The sequence below is a fragment of the Leptinotarsa decemlineata genome, unplaced genomic scaffold, assembly GCF_025532065.1.
Source record: "Leptinotarsa decemlineata unplaced genomic scaffold, Ldec_3_MD MMD2_tig00026282_RagTag_RagTag, whole genome shotgun sequence".
Taxonomy (NCBI): domain Eukaryota; kingdom Metazoa; phylum Arthropoda; class Insecta; order Coleoptera; family Chrysomelidae; genus Leptinotarsa; species Leptinotarsa decemlineata.
In genome coordinates this window covers 6006-32930 of record NW_027412668.1, presented here as the reverse complement: position 1 = coordinate 32930, position 26925 = coordinate 6006, and the positions used below count along the sequence as shown (strand labels likewise).

Here is a 26925-nt window from a genome sequence, read left to right as displayed (position 1 = left end):
TTCTTCTCTACGCATCCTTTGCTTCTCCAAAACTATTTTCCTTTATCCTTCCGTTTCTTCCTTCGATGCTTTCTTCTTTCACTAGTTAAAAAATGGAGTACAGTACTTAATAATTTTATTTAAAATAAAAAAACAATTATCAATATACATGTTAAAATATACTAGTATGTCTATATACAATCTGGAAAATATAATCTCACAAAAACAGTATTATATAAAATTTAGTGTTATATACAATGCTAATAATATGTTATTTGGTTTCCTATTTTGTAGTTTAGTTGACTGATTCGACTTAGTTACTAATAATATCTATATTTTAGAGTAGTTGATTGTTTTTTGAAAATCTTCAAAATCGTCAACAACTTTCCTCCGAAATATTCACGACTATTACGTTTTGTGACTTTTACCAGTTCTTTTGTGATTATTTAAATGGTCAATATAAGAATTGCAATTCGTTCATTAGGATTGACCAACCATAATCTTGTGAATGTTTAGATAACTGGATAAGCATAAATATAATTCCGAGACTAGATAATTATTATATTTTATGTATCTTAAATACTGAACTGAAGTACTTTAGATAATACTTTTAATCATTGCACGTTTAATAGATAGATTTTAACAAAGGTCAATAGCAAACAATAAATCAGATTTTCGAATTTTGTTTACTATAATTCACAAAATATTTTATGTTGTGACAATTGCCAAATAGTCAGTAGTATCATAGTATTTTTATTACTTCATAGTGCTATGATTTACAAGTATTTCCTACACAGAATATTCCTGGACTATAACATGTTATAAACATCTGCTGATAAATTTTAGCCAAGTGATATTTTTTATAAAATCTTATTAATTTGATATCGAATGTACATAAAACCTTATTCCTCAATATTTCCTGAAACATCAGTAGTACAATGAAATTATCTACATTTACTATTAAATTCTATCCAAAAAAGTCACTGTTTTTTTTATGGAAATCAACATTTCACAGATAATTAGCATAAGAAATGAAATAATTTGGCAACTGTCATAGCTAAAATCAAATGTTAGTCCTTAGCACAAGTTTCAACTTTTGAGAGTTGTTGTCTGTAGGGGGGCAACAAGTGGTTAATGGGAAAATAGACTTTTAACACTGTTTTTTTTTTTCAACAGATGTCTTTATTATAAATGTTGAAAATCACATCCATTATTAGATAATCCAAAAATATCGCATGAAACATTCGAGCATTATGAGGACATTTCCAAAGATATTAAAGAAAAGGTTTTTGCACCTTTGATATCAGATTAAAAAAAAGCTTCACTTGGATTCCCTCAAAATTTTCAGGCGCTGTCCTCCACAATAAAGTGAAGGTACCATAACAAACTCAGCAGACCTCAATTTCATAAGCAGTACAAGCCTACTAACAATGACCGTACTGTCTGTTAGTTTCTTTAAACTTTCAAAAATTCACTTGGGTTTATTGTTGTAGTCCACGTACACCCTAACAACTTCTCCCGAGTACTTCCTCTGCGAAGGCATAAAGTAGAAATCGGGTTGCATGTCTTGCCCGTTGTTGCGATGGTTTTTGTCGTAGACTGTTCTTGGCAGAGAAAATGTCGCTCGCTCCATGTTGGTAGAGGGGTAGGCTCCCCTCGGTCTCTGCAAGGACCTGCTGTCTCCCTGGTTGGTTACGGGTGGGTGGCTGGGGACGTTGGGTGGTCTGGTCTGCGGTCGCTGCAGATTTCGGGGGTTGGCCTTTGAGGCTGCCAGTTCGTTGGTGCGGTGGTCGCGGTGATCATTTCGAGAAGTAGCTTTACTATTGCCGTTCATTTGCTTCTTTTCTTCGGCTTCGAATGCGTCGAAAGCGTAGTTCGTATTTGCTGAATAGTCTTTCCAAGCAGAGTTGGGGATAAGGTTCTCCTGAAATATGGAATCTTGATAAGACTTTGTCAAGGCTACTATTTCCAATTTTTTTAGTATTAAGTGTAAATGTCGAGCAAGAATGATATAAAGTATTTATTATTAACGGAAATCCTTCTCATAAGTACATATACAGTATATACGAAAATGCATTCAAACGGAGTGTTAATGAATCTTTGACATCAGTTTTTTTTTAGAAAAATTTTGACTATATTCTGTATCGTTGTAATTGGACTATAACAACTAAACCTATACATTTTATAACTTGTGCAAATAATAATGGTAACTATCATTAAAATCCACTGGATATTGCTGTATATTATTGAATTTTATTTATTTTGTTCAACATTATTTCTATCCAAATCACAATAATTTGTTTTGTTTGCGCCAATTATTTATATATTTTTTATTTTTCATAAATTTTTTATTCCTTCTCTAATTTTTCAAATATTGAGAGTGAGAAGGAGAAATTAATGTATTATCCTAAGAAAATAAGTCTCTATTGAAAACGTTTTTATGCCATGTTAATTATTTGTTGACCAACTCGTATAAATAACTTGATCCCTTTAATACATCATTTATTTAACTTCTCCATTGAAATTTTTTCAGAGAGCGTATTTCCAAACCGCTAATAAGTATATTCGTATATTGTTGTTGAAAAAAAAGTTTAGCTCTTTGAAATTAGGATGTCCGATACATGCCACTGACAGTGGAATACAAATATCGAAAGTAGGTTAAGCTTTTGAATTCATTTTGTTGGAAAATATATACTTTTTTTGAAATCGGTAAAAGAAATAAAACATACTTAATATTAACAGGCGTGCAAAAATCTATTTTGATAAAAACTCACCCCACTGGGGCTTGACTATATTTTACCAGTTCCTCAAGACTTCTGTAGTTTTCAGTGCCCAGTGGGGCAAACTCCTTGCTCGATAGTCTCCTTGATGGTAATCATAAGTATCTTGCTGCACATTGTACACCCTCTAACGATACCAAGAAGCAACTGGTTAGTTAAAAGCATGATTTCTAATGTTATTTTATCATCATGAATGTTTTGAAGAAAAACCACGAATTCCCTAATTTTTTGTTATGTGACAATTCTCATTGTTAGACGTATAAAATTAATAATATAAAAAAAACATGTTGTTTGTCAGGGTTATTGATTGATTTGTAAAATCTTGATTTAAAACCGATTCAATATTATTGCCTGTATTCTCCATACATCAGGAAAGCCAAGCTAAGTTCAAATGTTGATACTGAGCCAAGCTTTCCAAAGCCCAAAATACACGAGACGTCTAAAAATTGGTGGAATTCTTCAAGTGTATAATGCCTACCAAGCACAATAAATAAACAGAGAGGAATAAAAATAAAAGCTAACAAAATTGTTCAATTCAAATGGAAGGAATATGCATTCTGGCCTGTGGAAGTAGAAAATGTCTTGATCATGAAAAAAGCAGTTTCGTCCTATTAGGACATTTTCAAACAAAACAAAAAACACAGAAAGTTTCAATTCTCTCTTCTTCAGAAATAAAATCACTGGAATTAGCTAGTAAAAAAGGTGGACTTTTGAAGTACTTCTTGCTTTAAACATATTTAATACATCATACGCCAAACTTTCACTTTGAAAAAGTTACTACAATGTAAATAAAGCATGGTCCAGCCGTGAAAAGTAAAATATGAACTTTTTTGTTAAGCAGTGAAATTAGCACAAGGTGGGTAGGTTGAATGTTGTGGGTATTTGAATAGTCTGTTATTTGTAGGTACAATTATTGTAAGGTTAGGTTCATAAAAGCTTGGCTCTAAGCCACCAAAATGGAGGACTCAACTTTAACCTCCTGCATATAAAATTCAAGAATTAATTGAACTTAAAGTTCAAGCCAGGCTTGATACTATACTGAGAATACAGACAATTGTGTGAGAACTAAATATCAATCAATTATCCTACAGGATTTCAGTAAAAATGCAGAATGTTTAAAATTAATGCATATGTGAAGTTATAGTGACTATCTAATCACTCACAATTTTCTTGTGACAAAACACAAGCACTACAGGTGAATAATTAATGCGCTCTAAGAGCGGTGCCTATGCAAAAGTAGTGATTCCCTTTGGATATGAATCGCTGGAGATTAAATCTATTTGGAAAAACGTTCTCAGAAATTTTATTCCACATAAACGCAGTTCTCCAAATGAAAGAGTCCTTGAACAGTGAAATTCGAGGTGTACTGAGTCGAACTTCAAAACGATGAGCAGCCACAATCCGTCGTGTATTTCTGATATGTACCGCTCTTGGTGGAATCAAATGTGCCAAGTCACTTGAACACTTTTCGTGAAAGTATCTATAGAAGAGAGACATCTCTCCAACCTTTCTTCGATGTTCTAGAGTATCAAGGTTGCAAGTGATGTTTGCATCTCCAATCAGGCGGATGGCTCTTTTCTGGATGGAATCCAGCAGCAAGTATCAAAAGTTGCTGAGGTGTGTACAGTTTTCCAAGCTATTGAGAAGGAGCTTTTGCAATTCCAGCGACATGATTGTGCCAAGACATATCGATGTCCATTTTAACCCCCAATAAACTTATCGAAGCAGAAAGTGGAATTGTCTGACCTGACATTATTATATCCGGCTCGGAGATATTTATATTCTTGAAGAAAACCGATGCATGGGTTTTTGTGGCATTGAAATAAGTGTGCTGTCCCAGCACACTTATTTTCGTCTCGATCGCGTTATTTCAAATATGATATGATAGAAGATCGACTGTTGATCTTTGCTTCCAAAAGCCATATCGATGATCGCTCAAGAATAATAATAATAATAAATATACTTTATTGTCTGAAGATACAATAATCTCATCGACAAAGTGTAGACATTCATAAAACTTGATATATCATGGTTCACATGATATTGTCAATAAAATATAGGACTATCAATTAATTTAATTTTCAATTGGTTATAACTAAGTATTAAGATAAATAAATTGAATAAAACATATAACATACTGAGCTGATGTGAGACATCAGTGAATACTGTCTCAAAAAATTCCGTAATACTATATAAAGCCAGATCCAGATTATCGGCAAGTGGTAGAATTGATTATCAGATTTAATTATTATTACTTCAACTATGACTAGGAAACGCAAGTTGAAAGAGGAGACCTTGATGTAATATGAATTACAAAACCTCAAATGTGGTGGAGATTACTATCAAATTAAATTATTCATGCGGAGCTGGCACACTAGCCAAGAATGGGGTTCACAGTGATGTTACCTTATGCTTAGAAGAAGTTGTGGAACTGGCTTTGTAGATGGTGCAGCTAGCTTGGATAATGGCTACCAAGACAAGGGCGGCGATACATCCCAACACGATGTACAATTTGGCTTCGGAGAGATTGAAAAAGCTGCCTTCAAGAGTACTTGGAGCTTCGAGATTAATGTTGGACGTCACTGAGGCAACAGATAATTTTTAATGAAATTCATAATTTTTTTCACAAGATCGATAAAAAGATTAGTAACAAACAAGTTATACAAATTAATGGTCAACTCTATTTTTGACAACTGTGCCAATGTACTTGTGATGCACTGTTTGGAACCTTTGGTGTAGATGAATATTACTAGAGTTATATCCCAACACTAAACCGTTATTTCAACACCTTGACACGTGTTTCAATCACCAAGTGATCATCTTCGATAGGAAGATTAAACAGTTTAATATTCTTGAAGATGATCACTTGGTGATCGAAATATGTGTCCAGGTGTTAAAATAACGGTTTGGTGTTGAGATAAAACTCCAGTAATATTCGACAGTGCCAATGTCAAAATAGTATATAAGCAGTTATATTCAAATTAGAAATAGGGTTACGAAATAATTATAACAATGTTTAATGACCATTCAAGATACAAAAATGTGCATGTAGCTTATCAAAGTATTTAGAACAATAGAGATAAATGAATAAATAAGTACATACAACAAAATTATCGTCATTGTGAATATTCATCACATATGATGTACTGTTTGGAACCTTTGGTGTAGTAATGAATATTACTGGAGTTTTTTCCCAACACCAAATCGTTATTTTTACGATCGAAACACGTGTCGAGGTGTGAAAATAACGATTTGGTGTTGGGAAAAAACTCCAGTAATATTTATTCATCACATGTTAATTAATAAGCGTTTTATGGAAGATCAACCAAAAATCGCAAAAAAATCTTACGTAATTCAATTTAAAGTACTGTATCTTTTATCACCTGCCATAATCTGAAAAATATAAAAATTTGATTCAAAGGATTGGTTTGTTGTGTTCTACACATTGAGACATTCAAAAATATACTGCTCTACAAAACTCCCATTCTGAAAAAAGTCTTTTATGCTAATAACTCGATATTTTATTGCTATTTCTTTTCAACTTTGAAGTATCTAATTTTCCATTTCAGAAATGGGTAAATATGTTGATAAAACTGAAACTCACAACTTTGGGCCTCAAAAACTAAATATTGGGGATCGACTCTGAGATTTCCAACTTTGCCTGTTCCCACACTTTCTTCCACCAGTTTGTGAACCCGGTCCTCCATTTCGTTGGCATCGTCCGCCAGTGATCTACCTTTCTCTTGGATCGGTCTTTCCAATTGTAAATTCATTGTTGCTATTATTTCGTTGTTTTCCCTGAAAAATCAAATCCTCATCATCTCTTCTGTTGTTTTACAAATATTTGTTGTGAATAATATAACATTATTTATTACTCACGGACTGATCGTGTCCACAACTACTCGTCTGTATCCGGGCAGTTTTCTAAAAACTGGTTGGAAGTTGTTCAAAATTGAATTAGATAGATCTTCATATTGTAATGAACCCTGCGTTGGTACTTGGAAGTTCTCTCCTAAATCTACTAATTTAACCTTGATATTATAACCCATTCCTGGAGATTCCGTTGTTGTCAAGTACTCATCCAAACTGTCATCTGAAAGAAACGTATAATATATGAGAAAATTAAAGAGCATTAGTGTTTTTCAGTAAAGGACCAGGAATAGTCAGGAAAAATAATAATTGATAAAAAATCAGGGAAAATCACAGAGTAATGTATCCAATTTCCAACACTCAAAAGTGAAGAAATATTTACATATTTTACTAATAGTAATTGGCCTGGCGAACTTCGTTCCATCTTAAATTAAATAATGTGGTAAGTGTGGCAGCGTACCGACACAACCGCATAGGGATGATTCATGGAAAGGTTGGTTGGATAATCAAAAGGTGACTGGATCAGTTTGAATAGAGCATCGATCGAGTGCACATATTTGGTATTAAGTTGAGATTTATTGCCAATATTGAAAAGTTAATAAAGTGTTTCGGGAAGTGTTTTCCTATCATTCCACATCGCGGGTCAGCGCAGTAAGTCATTAGCTGAGTTATATTAATTTTTTTTATATTGTTTAGAGAGTCATAAAATCAGCTCATACTAACACGGTCAGTGTTGCCAGGTTATTTTCGTATTCAGCAGGGTAAATTTTCGTTTTGAAGACACCCGGCGATTTTGAAAAAATTTTTGCGTGTACTTACATATTTTGATGCGTAGATTACGAATCCGAAAGAAAAAAGCGGCGCTCTAACTTACGAAACCGAAAGAAAAAAGCGGCGCTCTCCCTTATCTACAGAGTTACGGCCCTTCAAAGTTCTGAAAAGGACAACTTTTCAGCCTTCTTTTTCACAAAATAAACTATTTAAAAACACAAGCATCTATTCACTAGGTTACTTTTACACCTGATTCCTCCTTCTTTGTCACATTACACTTCAATAATCAACATTTTTCCAATAAAAATGTTAAAAAATGTACGGAGCTGCTTTTTGGTTACATATCTCTGTATTTTACGTTTTTAAGGTTAATGACATGGTTGGGTTGGTACGACTGATGCAGTCTATATCCCTAAAGTAATTCAAATGTTTTTATCTTCATTCTTTAGATCGTAAATTGGTTTTTGGTGGTGTATTACGAATTTGAAATAGTAGGCAGTGGCAAATAACAATCGCTTTTTTCTGAAATGTCACTAGTAACTAACCTAAAAATAGAATAATGTCACCAGGAGAAGCATTCGTTTTTAAATTAAGTTTTTTATAAGAAAAATGTTCATTATTGAAGTGAAAAGTGTCAAAGAAGGAGGAATAAGGTGTAAAGGTGACCTAGTGAATAGATGCTTGTGTTTTTAAATAGTTTATTTTGTGAAAAAGAAGACTGAAAAGTTGCCCTTTTCAGAACATTGAAGGGCCGTAACTTTGTAAATAAGGGAGAGCGCTGCTTTTTTCTTTCGGATTCGTAATCTACACATCAGAATACGTAAGTACACGCAAAATTTTTTTCAAAATCGCCGGGTGTCCTCAAAACGAAAATTTACCACATTTTTTTAGTTCCCTCATAAAGAATTTTTTTGCTGCATATATGTAGGTACATTTTTATTAGATAGCTGTCATATTCAACTTATATTCAGATTAATTTCCTAAATGTTCAGACTTCTACTGGTTTACATATTTCTTTAAATTATGATAAAGATAAAAAATCCAAAAAAACGAACCATTTCCACACGATCTGATACAAATCCTCTCGGTCGAAATAGTAGGAACCACTTCATGCTTTCTTATCTTCTTGTTGACGCCATTGAATGCTCCTCCCTCGTGGGGAACATCATGAAGAGACATCGATCGTTGGTGAAAGAGAAATCTCTGGGATCGTTCGTGATCCTCTTCCTCGCGAAAGAAAGCGTCGTAACACCGTCCACTATTTTTCCGGTTATGTTGAAAATGTCCTGAGTCTGGTCTAGTAGTGGTTGGGTATATCCAGACAACCAGGAGTCCATTAAAAATGGACGTCCTGTCTTGTCAACCCATCCTATAATGGTATCCGTTTGCGACTGGAAGAATGAAAAGGTGGATGAATTATAAAAGTAGAACGGCTTTGACTTCTTTCATTCATACAGATCGTACTGAAACCAATATACCATTAGATTTTTTTTTTATTATCGACTTTTCTGGGGATTTTCATCTTCCACAATTTGATGAAAACAAAATGAACTTTATACTATACTAGTTTAGACGTGCAAACTTTTATTCCAAATAACATTTACAACATATCTCCACCATACTTTCGGTCCGTTCTGATAAGTTCCAACAAAAATTATAGTCGCTTCAAAAACGGTCGTAATATCGTGAAAAATTGGCCTCAATCTTTTTTTCTTTTTCATGATATGCAATAGAGTGGTTTTTTTCTCAAAAACGAAACTAGACATTATTAACAAAAGATAAGAGATCAAAAAGTTGCGTTTTTATTTGCTTGAATTGAAAAAATAATCTACAAAGTACAATTGAGAATTTTGAATTTAGGCAGTTCTATCGGGGAAAACTAAAAAGTTTGCCCTTTCTACAACTGTATGAAGTTCTCCATTTTGTTTGATATTTTTCATTAGTTTGTTTTAATTTACCTAACTTGATTATTAAAGAAATTATATTATAGAAATTTTTTCAACGCACTTACCATTTTCTCGTTATCAGAAAAAGCTATCCCTGTCCAGAGATCCGTGTATTTGTTAGTAATAGTAAATCTAATAGTATCCTTTCGCGGTACTAGCTCCCATTTAGCTGAATATTCGCAAGTAAAGTTGTCCGGATTGCAATTTTTAGGCACTTTCCATATTCCCCCGCAATCTGAGTTTTCTGCAGAATTGCCAGTGGCAACTGTCCCGGTTGCTTCTTCTGTCTTCTTCTCTCCTGAAAAAAAATTGACTAGCTCTTATTGATTTATTTAAAGGATTCAGCCACAAACTACCATATTCTGATAAGAAATCCTTATTGTTCTGTCGTTGGCAAACCTGACAATTTTTCAACGGAAATCTTCATTGGTAGTAAAATTGATGTTCTGATTCCAAAACTGTTGGAATTTTGAGCCTATATTGTTCCCTAATAATATTTTTTTCGCAAAACTGGATGATTCATTCGGTCCTGGCGAGCAGTTAATGTAATTCAAATCAACCCAAGACAAGATTTATGAGCAAATGACACGATTCTGTTTCTATAGACCTACGTCTGAATAGTTGTCTTGTAGACACTAGTTTTTCAAATGATTTGAATAAAGAAGAGAGAAAGGAAATGTATCTGTAGTACTTATAAACTCTTGTGAATAATGTTCACTTACCAAAAAAATTTAGAGTGACGACTCCCCTTTGAGCCTTGTGTCCATGGTATTTCAACTCATCCGGTCTATAGAAGTCTTTGATAGAGGCTTGTGCAGATTCAACTCCAGACTTGGGCACGTGAAATATTTTCCCACCTCTTGTCCTTGAGCGAAAATGACGTGCATCAAATCGTCCTCGATAGTATGATCAGATGGTTCCTTTGCTTCAAGTTTCTTTCTGAATAGGATGGTAGTAACTCCGTCCTAGCATATAAAGTTATTTCCTTTATTATTGTTTCTACCGTATAATGTGCTGGTAATTTGGAGATAAAACAAGTCGCAATGTAACGCCGATATGGCAGAAAATTCATTGTGTTCAAATTAAAAAAAATGGTTGGCGAGATCACCAAAAACAAAAGTATGTGTTTTTTCGTCTCTACCTACCTTTTCGAAGCCCATTGCTGCTGTCAAATCATTCTTGCCACCCCAAAACGAGTCCATCCTAGGCGTTGATCTGTCCCTGGTGTAGTAATCACCAATTCTGCTGGCAGTACCTCGAGCGGATCCAATGATTATATCGGTGCAATCCATAGGGCTGAAATCGTGTCGTGGCGTATAAGGGTTGAGATGTAGGTCTTCCGATGTAGCTATAGAAAAAACATTTTTGTTTCAATATTTTCATCGAGAATTTTATTGAATTCAATTTACAATTATTTGAAAAGAAATTGAATGTGATAGAAGGTAGACAGTTCATAAGCTACGAAATTATCAATTTTATTCTATAGTACCTTGACTGCTTTCTTTTGGTGCAGCTTGCAATTTTGAAGAAACTAAAGGTGTCGGTTCAGATTTAGGTTCGGGTTCAGATTGTGGTGCTGGAATTGAGGTGGGTTCTGGTTCTGATTGTGGTTCTGGTTCTGACTGAGGCTCTGGTTGTGATTGAGGTTCTGGTAGTGAAGTTGGTTCAGATTTGGGTTCTGGCTCCACTGAAGGTTCTGGCCTGGTTTCTTGATCTGCACTGTTTGGTTCCGGGACAGGTTCTACAAAGAGTTGAAAAATCAACCACCGTAAATTTAATGAGAAGATACTGTCATACATTTTTCAAAGGAATGCACAACAGAAAATATAGAAAAAACAATTTTGACTTCATACTTCTTCATTTTTATATAAAAAAATTATTCTCTACTAAAAATATACCCCTTTCAATGAAAAATTTCTATATGATAGACTGAACCAATAAGAATTTTCCAAATTGTGAATTTAACGAATTTTTTTCACTACACACCATAACTGTAAAAAAATAGGCATATTACCAGTCAAGGAAATTATCATACTCTGGGTCGAAGTATTTTGTTAGATTTTGTTATATTATAAAACAAATTAGGTGAATACATCTAAAACTATTAAAGTTGCAATTAGATTTGTTAATTTGTTTCATACTAGAGAATTTCTAATAATCTTACCTTGGGCGTCTCTTTTATTTCGACCTGTAAATAAACAAAGATGTTATTCTACTTATTTTTATGCTTAGTTATTTTTTTATTAGATATCTCGTCAGCAATTTAGCTAACACAATAAAAAACTGAATATTTGAATTTTTAGACCTTATTACACACAGGTTATAAGTATTAAGTTATTTAAAGGAAATTACCATTTTTAAAACTTGTTTTGTCCTAACTAACAGAGATATATGGGGATATATTCGTACCTTGTTTTTTGCTAACTTGAAACGATACACTCGTCTCTACCACGTCATCATATGCAGGAGCAGTTCGGACCAATGGAGTGGGAGACGCTGACCTTCGGGAATACAACGACTTCCTGTATTGACCGTCTTGAATGGTGGTCGTGGTCGGTTCTGCAGACGGTTCAGAAGTAGGTTCCGGTTCCGTCTTCGGTTCCGGTTCACTTTGAGGTTCTGGTTCACTTTTTGGCTCAGGTTCACCGTTCGGTTCCGGTTCAGGTTCCCCTTTGGGCTCTGGTTCGGGGTCCCCTTTGGGCTCTGGTTCGGGTTCCCGTTTGGGTTCTGGTTCTGAAGCGGGTTCTCCTTTCGGATCGATTGTGGCCTCATCTGATATTTGAGGGCCTATTTGGGGAAAGTTTTTGCAAGTCTTGTTGAGTGATTTTGGCCGCCAACCGAGAGCGGCATAGCTGGTACCGTTCACGACCATAACTGCTTCCAACTCTTTGTGTTCTTTGAGGATTCTCCAATATAGACGGAAGGTATCGCTCAACTTTTTTTCGGTGTATACATCGAAGTCGATTTCCGTCGTTTTTACCGGAGATCCTACGAAAAAGTTATTTCGTTGTAGAAAATCAGTAAAAATTGCTTGAAAGCATAGGAACGAGTATTATTTTTCATAAATTCCCGAAGAACGCAGCGTATTCTCAAGTAATATATTTGCAGTTAACTCACTTTTGATACAACCCGGTCCGAACCATCCTAACTGGCAATAGCATTGCTTCTTTGGGGCAGTGGTAGCGTCAATATCTATGCACTTTCCGTGGTCACCACAATCGCTGTTTTCGATACATTCGTCTCTGAACTGGCATAGATTACCGTAGTAAAGTCTGTCGCACTTACATCTACCTACCAAGTTTTTTCCGTGGCCACTGCAAGTTTCTCTGAATTTCTTTCCTAAAATATTGGTAAAACTAATAATGGTGTACAGAAATTCTTGACTCAAAGACGTATGGAATAAAATTAAAAACTTAAGAATAATGGAGTCGATGTATTTCGTAATACGTTATGTTGATGAACAATTTACGTAACAATTAAATCTTTAAATAATAGATTTAGTATTTGTATAATGAATTCAATTCACCGTTCATCTAAAATTCTAGAGTCGTTACTTATATTAGCTACCTAAACATTTTTCACTTAAATTTGTCAGACTTACTTGGTTTGATATCAACGTCAGCGCAAGACCAAAATTTGTAGCCAGCTCCCCATTCCAAAGCTTGTCTAATTAACCTGAGAGTACAATTGTCGCAGGTGAATTCAGTCGGTAACTGGACTTCAAACGATTGGGCTCTGAAAAATAAATTTTACATTTACAATATAAACTATTCTGGGTGGCTACTTTTTCGATCAAGCCGGTGTGGTACATAGATAGTCGGTTAAATGGAATTTAAGTTGCATATAATGATGACCAGTTGAATGGTGAAGAAAAACCCATAACAGATTGAAGAGTTTGACTAAAGAAGTCCGTTTTCGTATTTCCCTCCGAGGCCAACTTTTTCAAAATAGCAAAAAAGTCGTATGAGATATTTGTTGTTTTTTTTTAATATAAAATAACAAAATGTGTAAAAATGTTCATCAGATAACAAATTTCAAACACCGCTTGGATATATTTTCATCTCTTTCGTTAGGTAATTATCTGATGTATACGATGACCTAACTTATATCCATAGTTTTCTACAAGAATCAAAAACTCACGTGGCATCATTCGAAACGAATTCGGATCCCTGTATCGTTGGAGTTAAATCTAAAACTGGTCGTTCTAAATAATCTAATAACTGCAGTTTAAATCCTCCCTGAAACAAAGAAACGTTGAAGAAAATCATTATCAAATATTAAAGATATAGAGTCAGTATGTTCAGCATACATTTTTAAATGATGAATTTTCTGCAATAGCTCAAGTGTTGAGGTAAATTTTAACAGAAACATTAACTCACCTTATGTGGATATCCCAAATGCCACGTTACATTCAATTTACTTCCTTCTAAGATTGTTGTACCGATATCACCTGAAACAATAAATAATTAAAGGGATTTCGTAATTTTTTTCTGGAAAATAATTATTTTTGATTATAAAGTGATAAAAGTTGATATTATTCAAATATAGGTAACGTAGTAGAAAATATTTTGTTTTCATTGAAGCAGCTAGATTGGCATACAGACATTTTTGTCTTTAATATCTGTATGTATAGAATAATTGTTGCGATTTTCCTTGATTTTATTTTTTGTCTGTCGCCTTTCATTTTCGATTGCACGTGCTCTTGTTGTAGAAGTTGGAAACACAAAGTTTTGTTAAGGTTGCATTGACGGCTGAGAATTTATCTATGGGAATGGAGAAAAAGGGGCATTGTTCATTAACAGTAAAACTGTATAAATTAACTGTAAAACTGCTTGATACATATAATTTGTGGTGTAACAGTGCGTAAATTCATTAAACTTTTACTTCAGCTGTGAGTGATTTAATGAGGTGTAGTTAGAGAAACCATATGAACGTAACTTTCGGTTTCTTTATTTTTGATAAGATTCTTCATTCAACATTATTTCCACGACTGATCATTGTTACCGTTATTTTGCGATAATATGCTGTAATTGGTGAAAATTTACAGATCCGCTAAGAAAAACCGGTAATAGACAGACGTGGTCTTTTAAAAGAGCTCACTAGATCACCTGACATGACACCTTTAGGTGTTTTTTTGAAAGAATACGTGATATCTGAAGTGTTACGATATATACACAGTCTAGTCCGACACTCGTGAATAAAAAAAAGATGCTTGCATCGAAATTACTCCAGGAACATTTCGTAATGTAAGAAATGAATTTGTACCGTGGAAATAGTATACTTATGTCACTAGATATAGAATGAAAAATATACCCTCTAATTTCATCGACACCGACAGCAGGTTTAGATGTTTTTTAAATAATCTGAATCAGCTCATTACGTGTAGTGAGGTATAGCAAAAAGTTTTTGTACTTTTGTCCACTATTTTGAAAGTTGCATGGTAAGGCACATTAAGTATTCATATAAAGCATGCAAGAAATATTTTATGCGGAGAAATTTCCCAAATAAATTTTCCCAATTCCTTCGATACATTAATAGTAGAGGTGTATGAGAGTCGAGCTTTGAGCTCGATTTCAAAAAGCTGTGGCTCGGTTTGAAGTTTGCTTCGATTTTTTAATCCTCGACTCGGTTCGAAATCAAGTCAAGCTATTATCATTCATTTTGGAAAAATACTCATCTGAACCCAGCCCTAGATACCTCTAATTTGCTTTATATGAAACGACACTCTTATCGGGGGGGTTTTGAATTTCTATCTCAAAGGGAACGATAAGTGGGCTAGACCTTTTTGTGTTTGGCTGCTTCTGCTATTTCTATCATTAGAAACACGGAACTCGGTATAGAGTTTCTTATGTACAATTCCATAATAGTAAACGTTAAATTCTCAGAAATATATATTTGGTTTGAAAACGTTCGAAACGGATCGAAAGCTTGGCTCGATGCGAGAGCATCAGGCTGGAATACATTGTAATCATAATGTTTTTTGTTTGTTTTAGTTTTTCACCATCATTTTTTTAAAACTTTTGTACCTATTTTTCAATATATATTTGATTTATAGTTCTTCAATAACTCATTACAAAGTGTATCGTGCATTTACTTTAGTTCTTGAGTACATGAAATATGTTTCTCATCTTAATTTTTTTCCTATGGAAATGGATTACTATAGAAATTAAATCTGAGAGTATACAAAAAACACCAAGTTTGTCATTGAAATCATAAGCCTCATACATTTCAGACTATATTATTTATACGTCCACAGTGAAAACAGCCCGTATACATCCGTATTATATATAACTTTTTTTTCATTGCATCATCCTAATAGTTTACAAATCACGTACTCTTGCAGACTTTGGATTTGGCTTAGCGACGAGTGAATAACGCGTCATGACTATCAGACAGGAATCCATAATAACCGTCATTAAATCAAATATGGTGATGAGTTTTACTAGGTACATGTTTGTTATCTAATATATTGATTCAAAATCCGCTACTTTTATGCACATTCGATATCACGAAAAAAAAAAAACAACCGTAACAGCTCTCTTATTATATTTTTATTGCCACGGAAAATGTAAATGTTTCTACAATTTAAAATTAGACGTAGGCATAAAATGATTTTAGAGTTTCGTACTGCTGAAAATTTGTCATCCAGTCATACATTTTCCAATGAATCATTCTGTTACGAATATTTAGAAACACATTCATTTGAAAGAATCGAAATCAAGATGTTTGATCTTGGGTAACAAATATGTTATTTCTGATTTACTATTCGTTTAGTGCATTATCAAAGAAAGTTTTGGGAAAAAATTATAATATTTGATATATATTTTAAATACACAATATGTTCTAAAACTATTCTATTTAATTTATTCAGAGGAAATAGTCGAAGTACGGTAGTAAAATTGAAACAGTACGCCAGTAGTCATCTCCTGATAACGCTAACTTGGTTAATCAACGGACGCCTAAGGACATCATTTTTGTTCTGGTGAGTGTTTTCGATGGTGGTTGCTTCTGTCGTGAGCGCCCAATCATTTTTCTCATATCAATGAGAGATATATGTGAGGCGCTTGATTTTCAAACCAGATAAGTCACTCTCAACAAATTCTTCCATAGACAAAAAAATAATAAAAATTAAAAAATCTAGGTATTGAAATATTATAGGCAATTTGCAGCCGTTTAAAAATATTTATTACGACAAAAATATATTTTATATAAATTTCAACAGTTTCGACTCATGTGGTCTTCAAACTAGATGCCTATTGAAACACATAAATGTTCACAGTCGAACACAATAAAATAGTAATAAAACAAAGAATTTTATTCAGATCAGAACTCAGGAGTGCAAGGAACCGTTAATTTTTTCAGATAGTGAATAGGTACACGCATATAAGTGATTTCTCTATAATAAACACATTTTATTAATTGAAGTCTACAGCTGTGTCTGTCTGTCTGTCTGTCTGAACGTGATGAACTCAAAAACTACCAAACAGGTTTCCATCGGCTTTCACTAATGATTGGAGTAATTCAAGAAGACAGTAATTTATTTATATTGTGTATGTGAAACACGAAGTCGGGTCATAGTAACATGCCAGTATTGCCAGGTCATTTTCATGGTTAGCTGCAGATTCTTCACCTTCAGTGGATTCGCAATATTCCGTAGTGAATTAATTGCATTACGGCTTCGTTGTGAAAGATTCGGTCTTCTCGCTCGATAACACTGTGATGTATATTGTTGAAGTTACTTCTATTATGACACGACGATAATTGATGCTTGCACAACACCAAATGCACCATGACAGCTGACATAACTGAACTTTTGTCAATTAGTTTGATCTTTATTTTCATTTTTGAATCCGTTCTTGAGTTATATCAACACTATTTATAAATAGTGTAACTAACACAACTCTGCGGGATGCTCTGGAATATTGTGGAGTATTTTCGAATGCTCTCAAATAATGACTATTCTACAAACTTTATCTTTAAACCAACCTTTCACCTTTAAAAAAGCTCGCCCTTCAGGTGAAAACGGGAACTTTTAGAATGGAGGATAAAGAAAAACCCCACCATATAACTTCCATCATCGCTACACAATAATCTGGACTGTTCCCGAAAGTTTCTAGTTTGTATTTATTTTATTTTTATCGTTGTTTTAACATATTGTAATAAGTTTGAGACTATCTCGAATATTCCGGAATGATCTGGAATGTTGTGGACTGTTCTCGATTTCTCTCAATTTTTTTGGATTCTGGAAATTTATACAAGGCGAAATTTCTAGGCCTTATATATTCAAAAGTAAACCTTTGGAGGAATGAATGAAGGATATAGGGCTGCCACAACAGATCTATTACTTCCTTGATCATTCCACAGTGATCTGGAATACTCTGGATTTTTGTGGAATGTTCTCGAACACTCTCTACTATACTATCTTCTAGAGGGCGAAACTTACAACCTTCACATCTCGGGTAATTACGGAAACCTTCTTCACGGATGGGGATAGAGATCTACCACACCTTAACTATCTTCCTTTGATCATTCCACAATGATCAATAATCCAAAAGTTTTCAAAATGTTCCGGAATATTTTGGAGTACTTTCGAATACTCTCAAATAGTCTAATACTTTCTATAAGGCGAAATTTCATCTTTTATCTTCAAAAACATGCCTTTCAGGTCCTGGTCAGAATAGGAAGCTTCTTCATGTTCAAGCTGATGTAACACAATGACAAAAAATGTAGGAAGGTATATTTGATACCCCTGGAAAAGCGGGTCGAGCGCTAGTTCAACGAGGTCGTTCAAAATCAGAGAATTGTTATGTAACATAATCAGGAAATTATAATGTTTCACCTCGTGACTCAACTTTCCATCAAATTAAATGGATAATCATATCTTCTTACCTTTAATACGAGTAATTTTAAATTATTGTCGCCGAGTTTATTTTGGTTTCTATTATTTGATATTCATTTTAAATCATATTTATTTCTTCCTTTCACTGTGAAATGCGATTTGATTTATTAGGTAACACAAATTCTGGGACGAATTCTTGATTTCAGTCGACTCCATCATTGTTTTCTTTGAATGTTTAAAAACGTTGTTACAAAATACTATATCCTTTCTTTTATTGTGTTTAGAGATTCCACTGAAGGCCATTGACTACTTGCTGTATTACCTCCTAATTGTTATTTTCAGTTGCGTTCGACGCAGGAATGTATTACGCGGTAGGTATCTTATTATTCTACTGAGGTGTGGTATTCATGCTTCTCTGAAAACAGAAATATGCGATATCCAAATGCAGATTAATTAAAATACCTAACGGAATAGCGGGAACCATTAACCTAAATATAGCAATATTACGAATTATAAATGCATACGAAATTATTGTTACAGGTAATGAGAAGGTCATTTATCTCTCGCATTACTAGTCTGTAATTCACGTTCAAGAAAAGTATATCTGTCCAAGATCCCATTTCATTTACTTTTCTATATAGTTTACTCTTTTTTTAACACAGGTACCTAAGATAAATATTTCAAAAGAAGAGGAACATATTCTGAAGAATTGACACTTCTCTTAAACAGTGCACAGAATGAATAAGTTTCTATAGATTGATATTGTGTCGTATTCCTTTCAGTCATCAAAACTTCACTCAAATTCCTCGAATATTGTAGTCGATACATTCCTCATAGAGAAGTTTCATCCTCGAGCGTAAATCATAGCCTAGTTAATACGAAGCACGTGCTTGAAGTGACGCAATTTTAGAAATTGTGCCGCGCAAATTGCTGCTCAGGTTGAATTTTAATTTTTATTTGCTTAGAAACTTGTGGGTAATGAAATCGGTAAAGTGTGTTATTATGATATTCTCGATACCAATGTAATATCACAACAATATTTTATGTGTATAGAATTTTCACATAAAATATTTACTGGTTCTAGGTAGAAATCGGGGATGAAATCATTAGTGGGACGTACCTAAGTTCACAATACATATATACCTACCACCATTTGAAAGAGGCATGATGAAGTAATACTGTAAACGATTCCACAAACATTTGGCTTTTTTATTCGAAATATACACTTAATAATCGTAACAATCGAAGAAAAGTCATCAGAATTGTTTGTTTTGTCATTTCATATTAAGTTCCTCTGCCACGTTTGTCGGAACGCGATAAACTCAAAAACTACCGAAAGGATTTTCATATGGAGCTAGATAGAATGGAGTGATTCAAAAAGTAGGTCATGTGTATGTATGATTAATTAATGTTTTGTGTGAATTGGTTAAAATATGACGATGTTATCCCTCAGAAGTTGCAATATATATTATTTGATTTTTAAAATATCTTAATATTAAGAATAAGCATGAACTTTTTCTCCATCTCAAACACGTCAACTATTCGCTTTTTACTATGAAGGACTAGCTCAACTGCCCTATTTTCTTCTTCTACACACTAAATCATGATACTCAAAATTTTTTTGTATTTTGTCAATCATGGTTAATTTTAGACAGATTAGTTTTCAATTTAACAATACAAATCATTCAAAAGTTCTCTCCACCTACCGTGGAAAATACTACATTTTTCCTTATTTCTTGCGAATTATCTGCAGAAGTAACCTCAACTACTTTTGAATTTTTATGGAAGACGCCTCAATGTGAAAAAATAAATATTTGGGTTTGTAACGAGAGATTGGAGTAGTGAAATTAAAGTTCCGATACCGAAAGTGAAAATGAAGTTGGTGATTCGGCAGTAAATTATTCTATTGTGGTTCTTAATGTTGACACAGATCATCGAGTGCATAATTGCGTATTTCGAAAGAGAGAACCTCCGCGCCTACTAGCGATACACCAAGTGACAATTATTGGACAGTCATGTATGTCAAAAACCATATGTTCGTCTCCGGATAACGATGACAAATGAAAATTAATTAAGCACCTTGTTCCCACGTCGAGCATTTTCTTTGATTGCATGGGTGCTATTTTTCTGACTCGGCCAACCTGCCATTTTTGAACACACATGAATTAATTAAACTGAACCAATAAACTCAGTAAAAAAGACTTTGAACTATTACGCTGTACAATAATGTGTGAATAATTTTCACTACATACTTTTTGGAAAAAAATAATAGTAATTTTAAGCTACTTCAATTTCTCAAAGAATTTAAATTGAAATAATCATCAGAAATATATAGTTAACGTCGCGATTAGCCAAACAATTACAAATGCATTGATGTGAATCAGAATCTTTTGATATCGAAATTGGAAATTAAAAGAAGATTCGAAAATTTCTTCACATCGAGAAAATATGTGAACAGTAAATAGGTAAAGAAAACAGATTCACTGGTGATTTTTTCAAGTTGAGTTCACCAAAAACAAAGTATTTCTCTCTCTAATAACCACCAGCCATTCAAACAACAATTATTACAAATTATAAATCGATATCCCTCGCCGTGTTTGTCTGTCTGAACGTAATAAATTCAAAAACTCTCGAATGGAGTTTCATAGCGTTTTCACCAATGGATGGAGTAATTCAAGAGAAAGGTGTTATTTGCATATCTAATTCATTAATGCTTTGTGCGATGGCACATATATGTCTGTCTTTCTTTCAAGGATAGCTTACTACGCCCATCTCAATGTCTAAAATAATTGTTTCTTGTAATGTGGTAATTGGAAAGCTATTTAAACGAATATGAATTTTTAACGTATTGAATACGTTATTTGCCGCAAACATTTCGTGCACATCAAAATTGTCCTTAGAGCAATTTGTGTAAACATCATACAATTCAAATTGGTCGTTGCTCACACTGCGAGATATAACTTTCGTCCTCGCAGTCAACGCAGTCTGCCGCACTAGCAGATGAAACATTTGGTGGTTTGGGCAAGTGTTCCCTTCGACCACGGCCAACACGCGTATAAAACAAAGATTGCAATTTCGTTGGTTTTGTGTGAATCATTGTGAAGAATGAGATCGTATTATGTTTTGTGTTCTATTCAGATATGTATACACCTGTTTCACAGTATTTCTGTATAATATACAAAATACTGTGCCTGTTTGATATGAAACTGTGTGGTAGTTGAGATGAATAGATAAACTTCATCTCATGAAAGGGTTTGCTGAAATGAATAAAAAAAATAATGTATGAACTATGGCGGACCGCTCAACAATGCCTTGAATGTATGTTTGTATGTGAAGGTGAAATTTGACCCACTTCCCGGTGTTCGATTGAGCTGAAATTTTACATACTGGTCCAGTCCCGATGACATTGCATGTTTACGAAAAGCATAACGTGATGCTGCTTCAGGATTAACTCCAGACGAGGAAACTCCTAAACGGTTAACGATAACAGGGACATGAAATTTTGCACACCCATTGGGGTGGAACATTGTGTAAATCAACTAACAACTTAAGTAACTTGATCTGATTGACTTTAATTAAAAAATAACCAAGTTCAAACTGAGTAATACGAGTGCTTAAATCTCGCGACAAGCTTTTGTATCATATAAATTGTATAATTACGTTATAAGTTGATGGTAAAAATTTTAAAGGAAAATTTGACTCCAATTTATATCGTGCAGTACTGAGGCTAAATCTTATTATTTAATAAAATTTAAATTTTATTTTTACCTTTTTAGGGCATAAATAAAAGCTTTTTTAAGTTTTTTTTTATCAATTTATTTAATTCTTCACTTGAGGACATGTGAATAAAAGTTCTTTTTAGTTTCATAAACTATACCTTACGATATATCTTCATCAAGAAACGGCCGAATAAATCAGAAAATGTTATTTTAGTATTAATTATAAATATTTTGTTCCTACTGAATAGTACGCATGATTGAGATTGAGTATGATTACCTCTATATATATGTATTTGTGACATGTGGCACGAAAGTGCAAGCAAATAAGTTACATTCATGAATATAATAACTATAATATTTGAATTCTGCTTTTCTCTCGTGTGGTATCCAGTACACCTCAGATATATACTCGTAGTAGGAATTCTTGCGTTTCTTCTCATTATAATGATTCACGGAGGAATTCAAGGCGGTTAGATGTTAGATTGTATGGTGGCATTCCTAAGCTTGTAAAAGTGGGCGGATAAACTCATGAGCCTACTACTCACACGTATCAGTGACGCAATCAAATAACATTCGATTGAGATTCGAACATTGATTTGTGAAAAGTTCAGTTCAAAAAGTGGAAATTATGATATTCATTGATTAGTGTCGAGAACGGTGTTTTAAAAGCAAACATTTGAATCACATTCAAAATCGTCAATGACAAATTCTATATCTTGATATAATAATCCTAGTTAATGAATTTGCTAAATATGGATAAATGCTGAGTTATTACTGATAATATTTAGTTTGAAGATAATCGAATGAGTCGAATAATTCGAAAATACGAAGTGAAGGTGTTGTTGGAATTTTTATTTTTGTCTAATTTACTATCCGCAGATGAAGGTCGAATAACAAGTTGTTGGAAGCACACGACTCTCGTTTAAAAATCAGATTAAAAATGTTTCAGTGATAATGTGTATAGATCTTCTGGCTATTTTGTCCAATAAATTTTAGGATTTGATAAGTATTCAGAGTCCAATCTAAGCAAAAGTATACAGGGTGAGTCAAAGTAAAACCAACAAACTCCGTCTAAAGATTCCTCACCTCATTTTATGCTGAAGAGTTTCCCTGAGATACAGGGTGTCAGAAAAACGAAACAAAACTATTTTCTTAAACTCCTGGAGAGAAAAATTTCAATGTGGTTATATTTTCCTTCATATTTTCTTTCTACAACTGAATTGACAAATGTGCTTTTGATGTCAGTTAGGTCTTCGATATTTAACCTAAAAGTCATAACATTCCATTCGTCTAAAAATGAAGGTATTTGCGAAAAACTGAAGATATGTCTTGAGCCTTTTTTGTTTCTATGTAGTGTACCTCAATACACCGTTTCTATCATTTGAGTAGATATTGATATACAATAATTGTTTTTCTTTACCTAAAAGAAGATATTTGGAAAATGTTTTCCTAGATAATTCAGTATGAAATAATTTTGATGATGATACTCCAAAATGAAATTTAACAAATTGAAAGTACCTATTTTCAGATTTTCGCTAATATTATTTCAGGATTCAACTCTCATCTAACAGTAGTATTAAAATTTGAGGCTAGGTTTGTCAATTGATGTTTCAAAATAATCATTATGCAAAAATGGATGGTCACATATCGGTGAATTTACAAAATCGATTTTTTCAAATAATAGGACGAATTTAAAAAACGGAGTTTGTCGGTCTCATTCTGACTTACCTGAACTATAAAAAATAAAAAAAATGTTGAGGAGGTTGACAATTATATATGTCATATATTATTATATATATTATATATTATGTTATAAGAAAGTTTCATCATGCGATTATTACACACTGGATGTTAGGTATCTTCTCAAGACATATCTTCAGTTTTTCGCAAATATCTCAGAAACCTTCACTTTCAGGCAAATGGAATGTTTTAGGTCGAGTATCGATGATCCTATAACTGATGTCAAAAGCTCATTTGTCAATTCAGTTATCCAAAGAAAATATCAGGAAAAATATGACCACATACCATCGTAACTACTCCACTGGTTTAAAATTAGAACTTCAAATCATCACTTTAATGAACCTTGATTAGTGCACCAAGTTTGGAATTTTTTCCTCAAAGGGTTTCAGAGAAAAAAATCTAAATTTTTTTTCTTTCTTTTGACACCCTGTATCTCAGGGTGCATTTTAGGACATACCTTAATAGAAACTTTTCATCTCAAAATGAGGTGAGGAATCTGTAGTCGGAGTTTGTCGGTTTTATTCTAACTCACCTTGTGTAGTGATTATACGTTCTTCAAATATCCGGAAATCAAGTGTAATAACAAAAAGCGCTCCATTGTTGGATATATCCTCTGATTATTTCATAAGAAACCTATTGTGTTTGTGAGTTGCATATATGGATGTGTAAGAAAGGAAATGGGTACTGTTGATTGAATTCATAACGATGGCGTAGGCACGGAAGGTATAGAGGGTGTTTATCAAATGATTATTGGATAATTTCAACAGACTGAAGGAACATAAAAAAAGGAAAGAAAGGAAAGTTGTTCGTTCCTCCTGCACTATTTTATAACCCCAGTTTCAGGTTGTGAATCAAACAGAACATTAAGCGCCCTTTCACACGGGGTGCTTCACGTCTCTCGCTCCCGAGAGAGAGAGAGAGGAAGGCTCTTAGCGCCAAAATGCAACGTCTCCAGCACCTCGAGCCGGGGAGCCGCGTCTCTTCAAAATGCAAAAGATGAGTGAGCTTCCACACGAGGAGTGAAAATGGCTCTCCCTCGTTGACGCTTCACATTATTTATCATGGCAGATTGCTCTGTGGAGCTGTTAATTAGTACTGTCTGCAACCGACCCGCTCTTTGGGCTTTGGGATATAGTCTGGACATTTATAAGGACCGAAATGAAGTCGCAAAAAGTTTGATGGAAGTGTGCAAGGTGCTCAAAGTGAATTTCGCAACTTTATCCATCCCATTCATGATCGTTGACGTTTCTGTCATCGAGATTTGTGTCTACGGTAGACACAGCAGCCTATATGGCAGCAGCTCGCGTGCGATTCATTTTAGGTAGGTAAGAGTGATACACGCTCCCGTATAAGAGCGAGAGACGTGAAGCTTCCCGTGTGAAATAGTTCTTACGAAGATGATTTTGATCTACATATTCCGTTTATTTTATTCCAAAATAATTTTCTGCGGTGTTTCAGCAAATTTATTTATTCGGTATAAATATCGTTTTTAATCATAATTATTCAAGATAGAGTTTCTTCTTAATAATAAATCATTAAATTGTTTCTGTTGCTGGATAAGAAAACGTTACTTGACCATCTCAATTGCAGTTACTTGTACTCAACTACGGTTTTAAATATACCCCTTTCAATTCAAACAACGTTCCTATGGCTGGGATTGAATCGAATAAGCTTGTGAATGATATTACGTACTGTCGTCTTGGCATGAGTAGATTTAACTCATCCGTGACATGAAGTCGGAATTTTGTGAATGAATTGAGTCCTCCATCTTGTAATGTTATCCAGATCGGTACTGATGAGGTAATAAGATTAATGTTTAAATAGAAAGGGATATTTTTAGGAGATATTAGTTTTTAAGGAAAAAAGCTTTTTGGTTTTCACTTCTCCATCTTTATACAAAAAATAATACAGGAGTTACTGTCAGATGCAAACTGGAAAAAAGTCTTCTTATTCATGATTTTACTCATCTTTGAAAATACTCTATTTTGATATTAATTGTTTTCTTTCTTCCTTCAGGAGTTTCCCTTATTTTCACTAATCTGGCTCTATGATAAACTCTTTTTTATTAATATGCTAATAGTCTTATATAACTTTTCAAATTATATTTTATATTGACTTTTGTCGTTTTAGTTTTCATGTTAGGGTTCAATTTTTCATATTTTTGAAATATGATTCACTCAACAGTTTACTTCTAACCGCTTTCAGGACTTTTTTACTTTGCTCCGCTTTTGATTTTGCATTGTATTCGACTGGTTAATTATTATATTCAGTTTCACTTCAATACTTTTTTTTTAATGAACAACTTTCCTTCACGTGGCCATGTATTGTGTACTTATTATAATGATATAACAGTCGTTTCAACGTGATAAGGGTATCCATTATGGGTAATTGTTAATGTCTGTATTTCGTGAATGACAATCTTGAATATTTCCTTATGTCTACCTAGTTATCAATTTCAACTGTATAAGACACACAGACACACTATTGTAATTCTCCAACATCCGAAATGTTCAATGCATCCAGCAAGTATGATGTTCTGTTCTGTTCTTTCATCGAGTACAGAAAAGCAGAGTTTTCGGTGTAAAACTGTTCGGTTATTATTTTACAATTATAGGCAGACTTGAATGTCAGCTGTAGCCAAATTGAAACTATTTCCGATGTTTTCTTGAATATATACCTTGACCTGTTTCTGACAAGGTCATTCTCATGTTTGTATTTACTCATATGAACACCTGTAAACCGACTGTTATCAATATCGAAAAATAATTGAAATGACACATATTTCGACAGTTTACCGACTATCACGATAATACTCGATTTGAATATTTTAATAATTGCCGAATTTCTTGCATAATACACAATAAGTATTATGCCTCTATTAGTAAGATATGTATTTGTTTGTTGGAACAGAAATGAAAAATTAAAAATAAGTTCCAAGTGAACGGCGATAATCGAGTATCCTCACCTCTGGGCATTCCACAAGGAGGTTTTGTCCTCGAACTGTCCAAAAAATCCAAATCGTACTTCCTAGCCGGGGGATAAGTCAAGGCCACGTGTCCTGAGGATGGGTAAATCCAAAAACACACCACCAGAAATACACAAACTGGACCCATCAGAGTCCTTCCGGGCGCGAAAGTTTGTACCATATTGGTGACGACACTGATCGCGAACACCTCCAGATAGTCCCGTAAGAAGGTACCTATCTTCGCGTACCCGCTGAACTCGAAGAACTGAACAGAACTGAGAATTATTTCGTTCTTACGAACTTTCCGCATCTCTCT

At 33.8% G+C, this 26925-nt stretch overlaps 1 protein-coding gene across 1 annotated transcript; it reads right to left on the bottom strand.

Annotated features, from left to right (window-relative positions):
* Positions 1-98: 98 nt before the first annotated feature.
* On the bottom strand, positions 99-26925 carry nahoda (DOMON-like domain-containing protein nahoda; the record flags this gene model as incomplete). Its single annotated transcript, XM_023160715.2, is given in 18 exon segments — positions 99-1903; positions 5166-5341; positions 6364-6557; positions 6639-6852; positions 8456-8557; positions 8560-8791; positions 9412-9644; positions 10069-10191; positions 10194-10311; positions 10492-10694; positions 10836-11087; positions 11511-11534; positions 11756-12334; positions 12464-12685; positions 12948-13081; positions 13487-13584; positions 13726-13796; positions 26610-26925. Coding segments are annotated over 18 exon segments (3744 nt in total), but the record flags the coding sequence as incomplete, so codon positions are not given.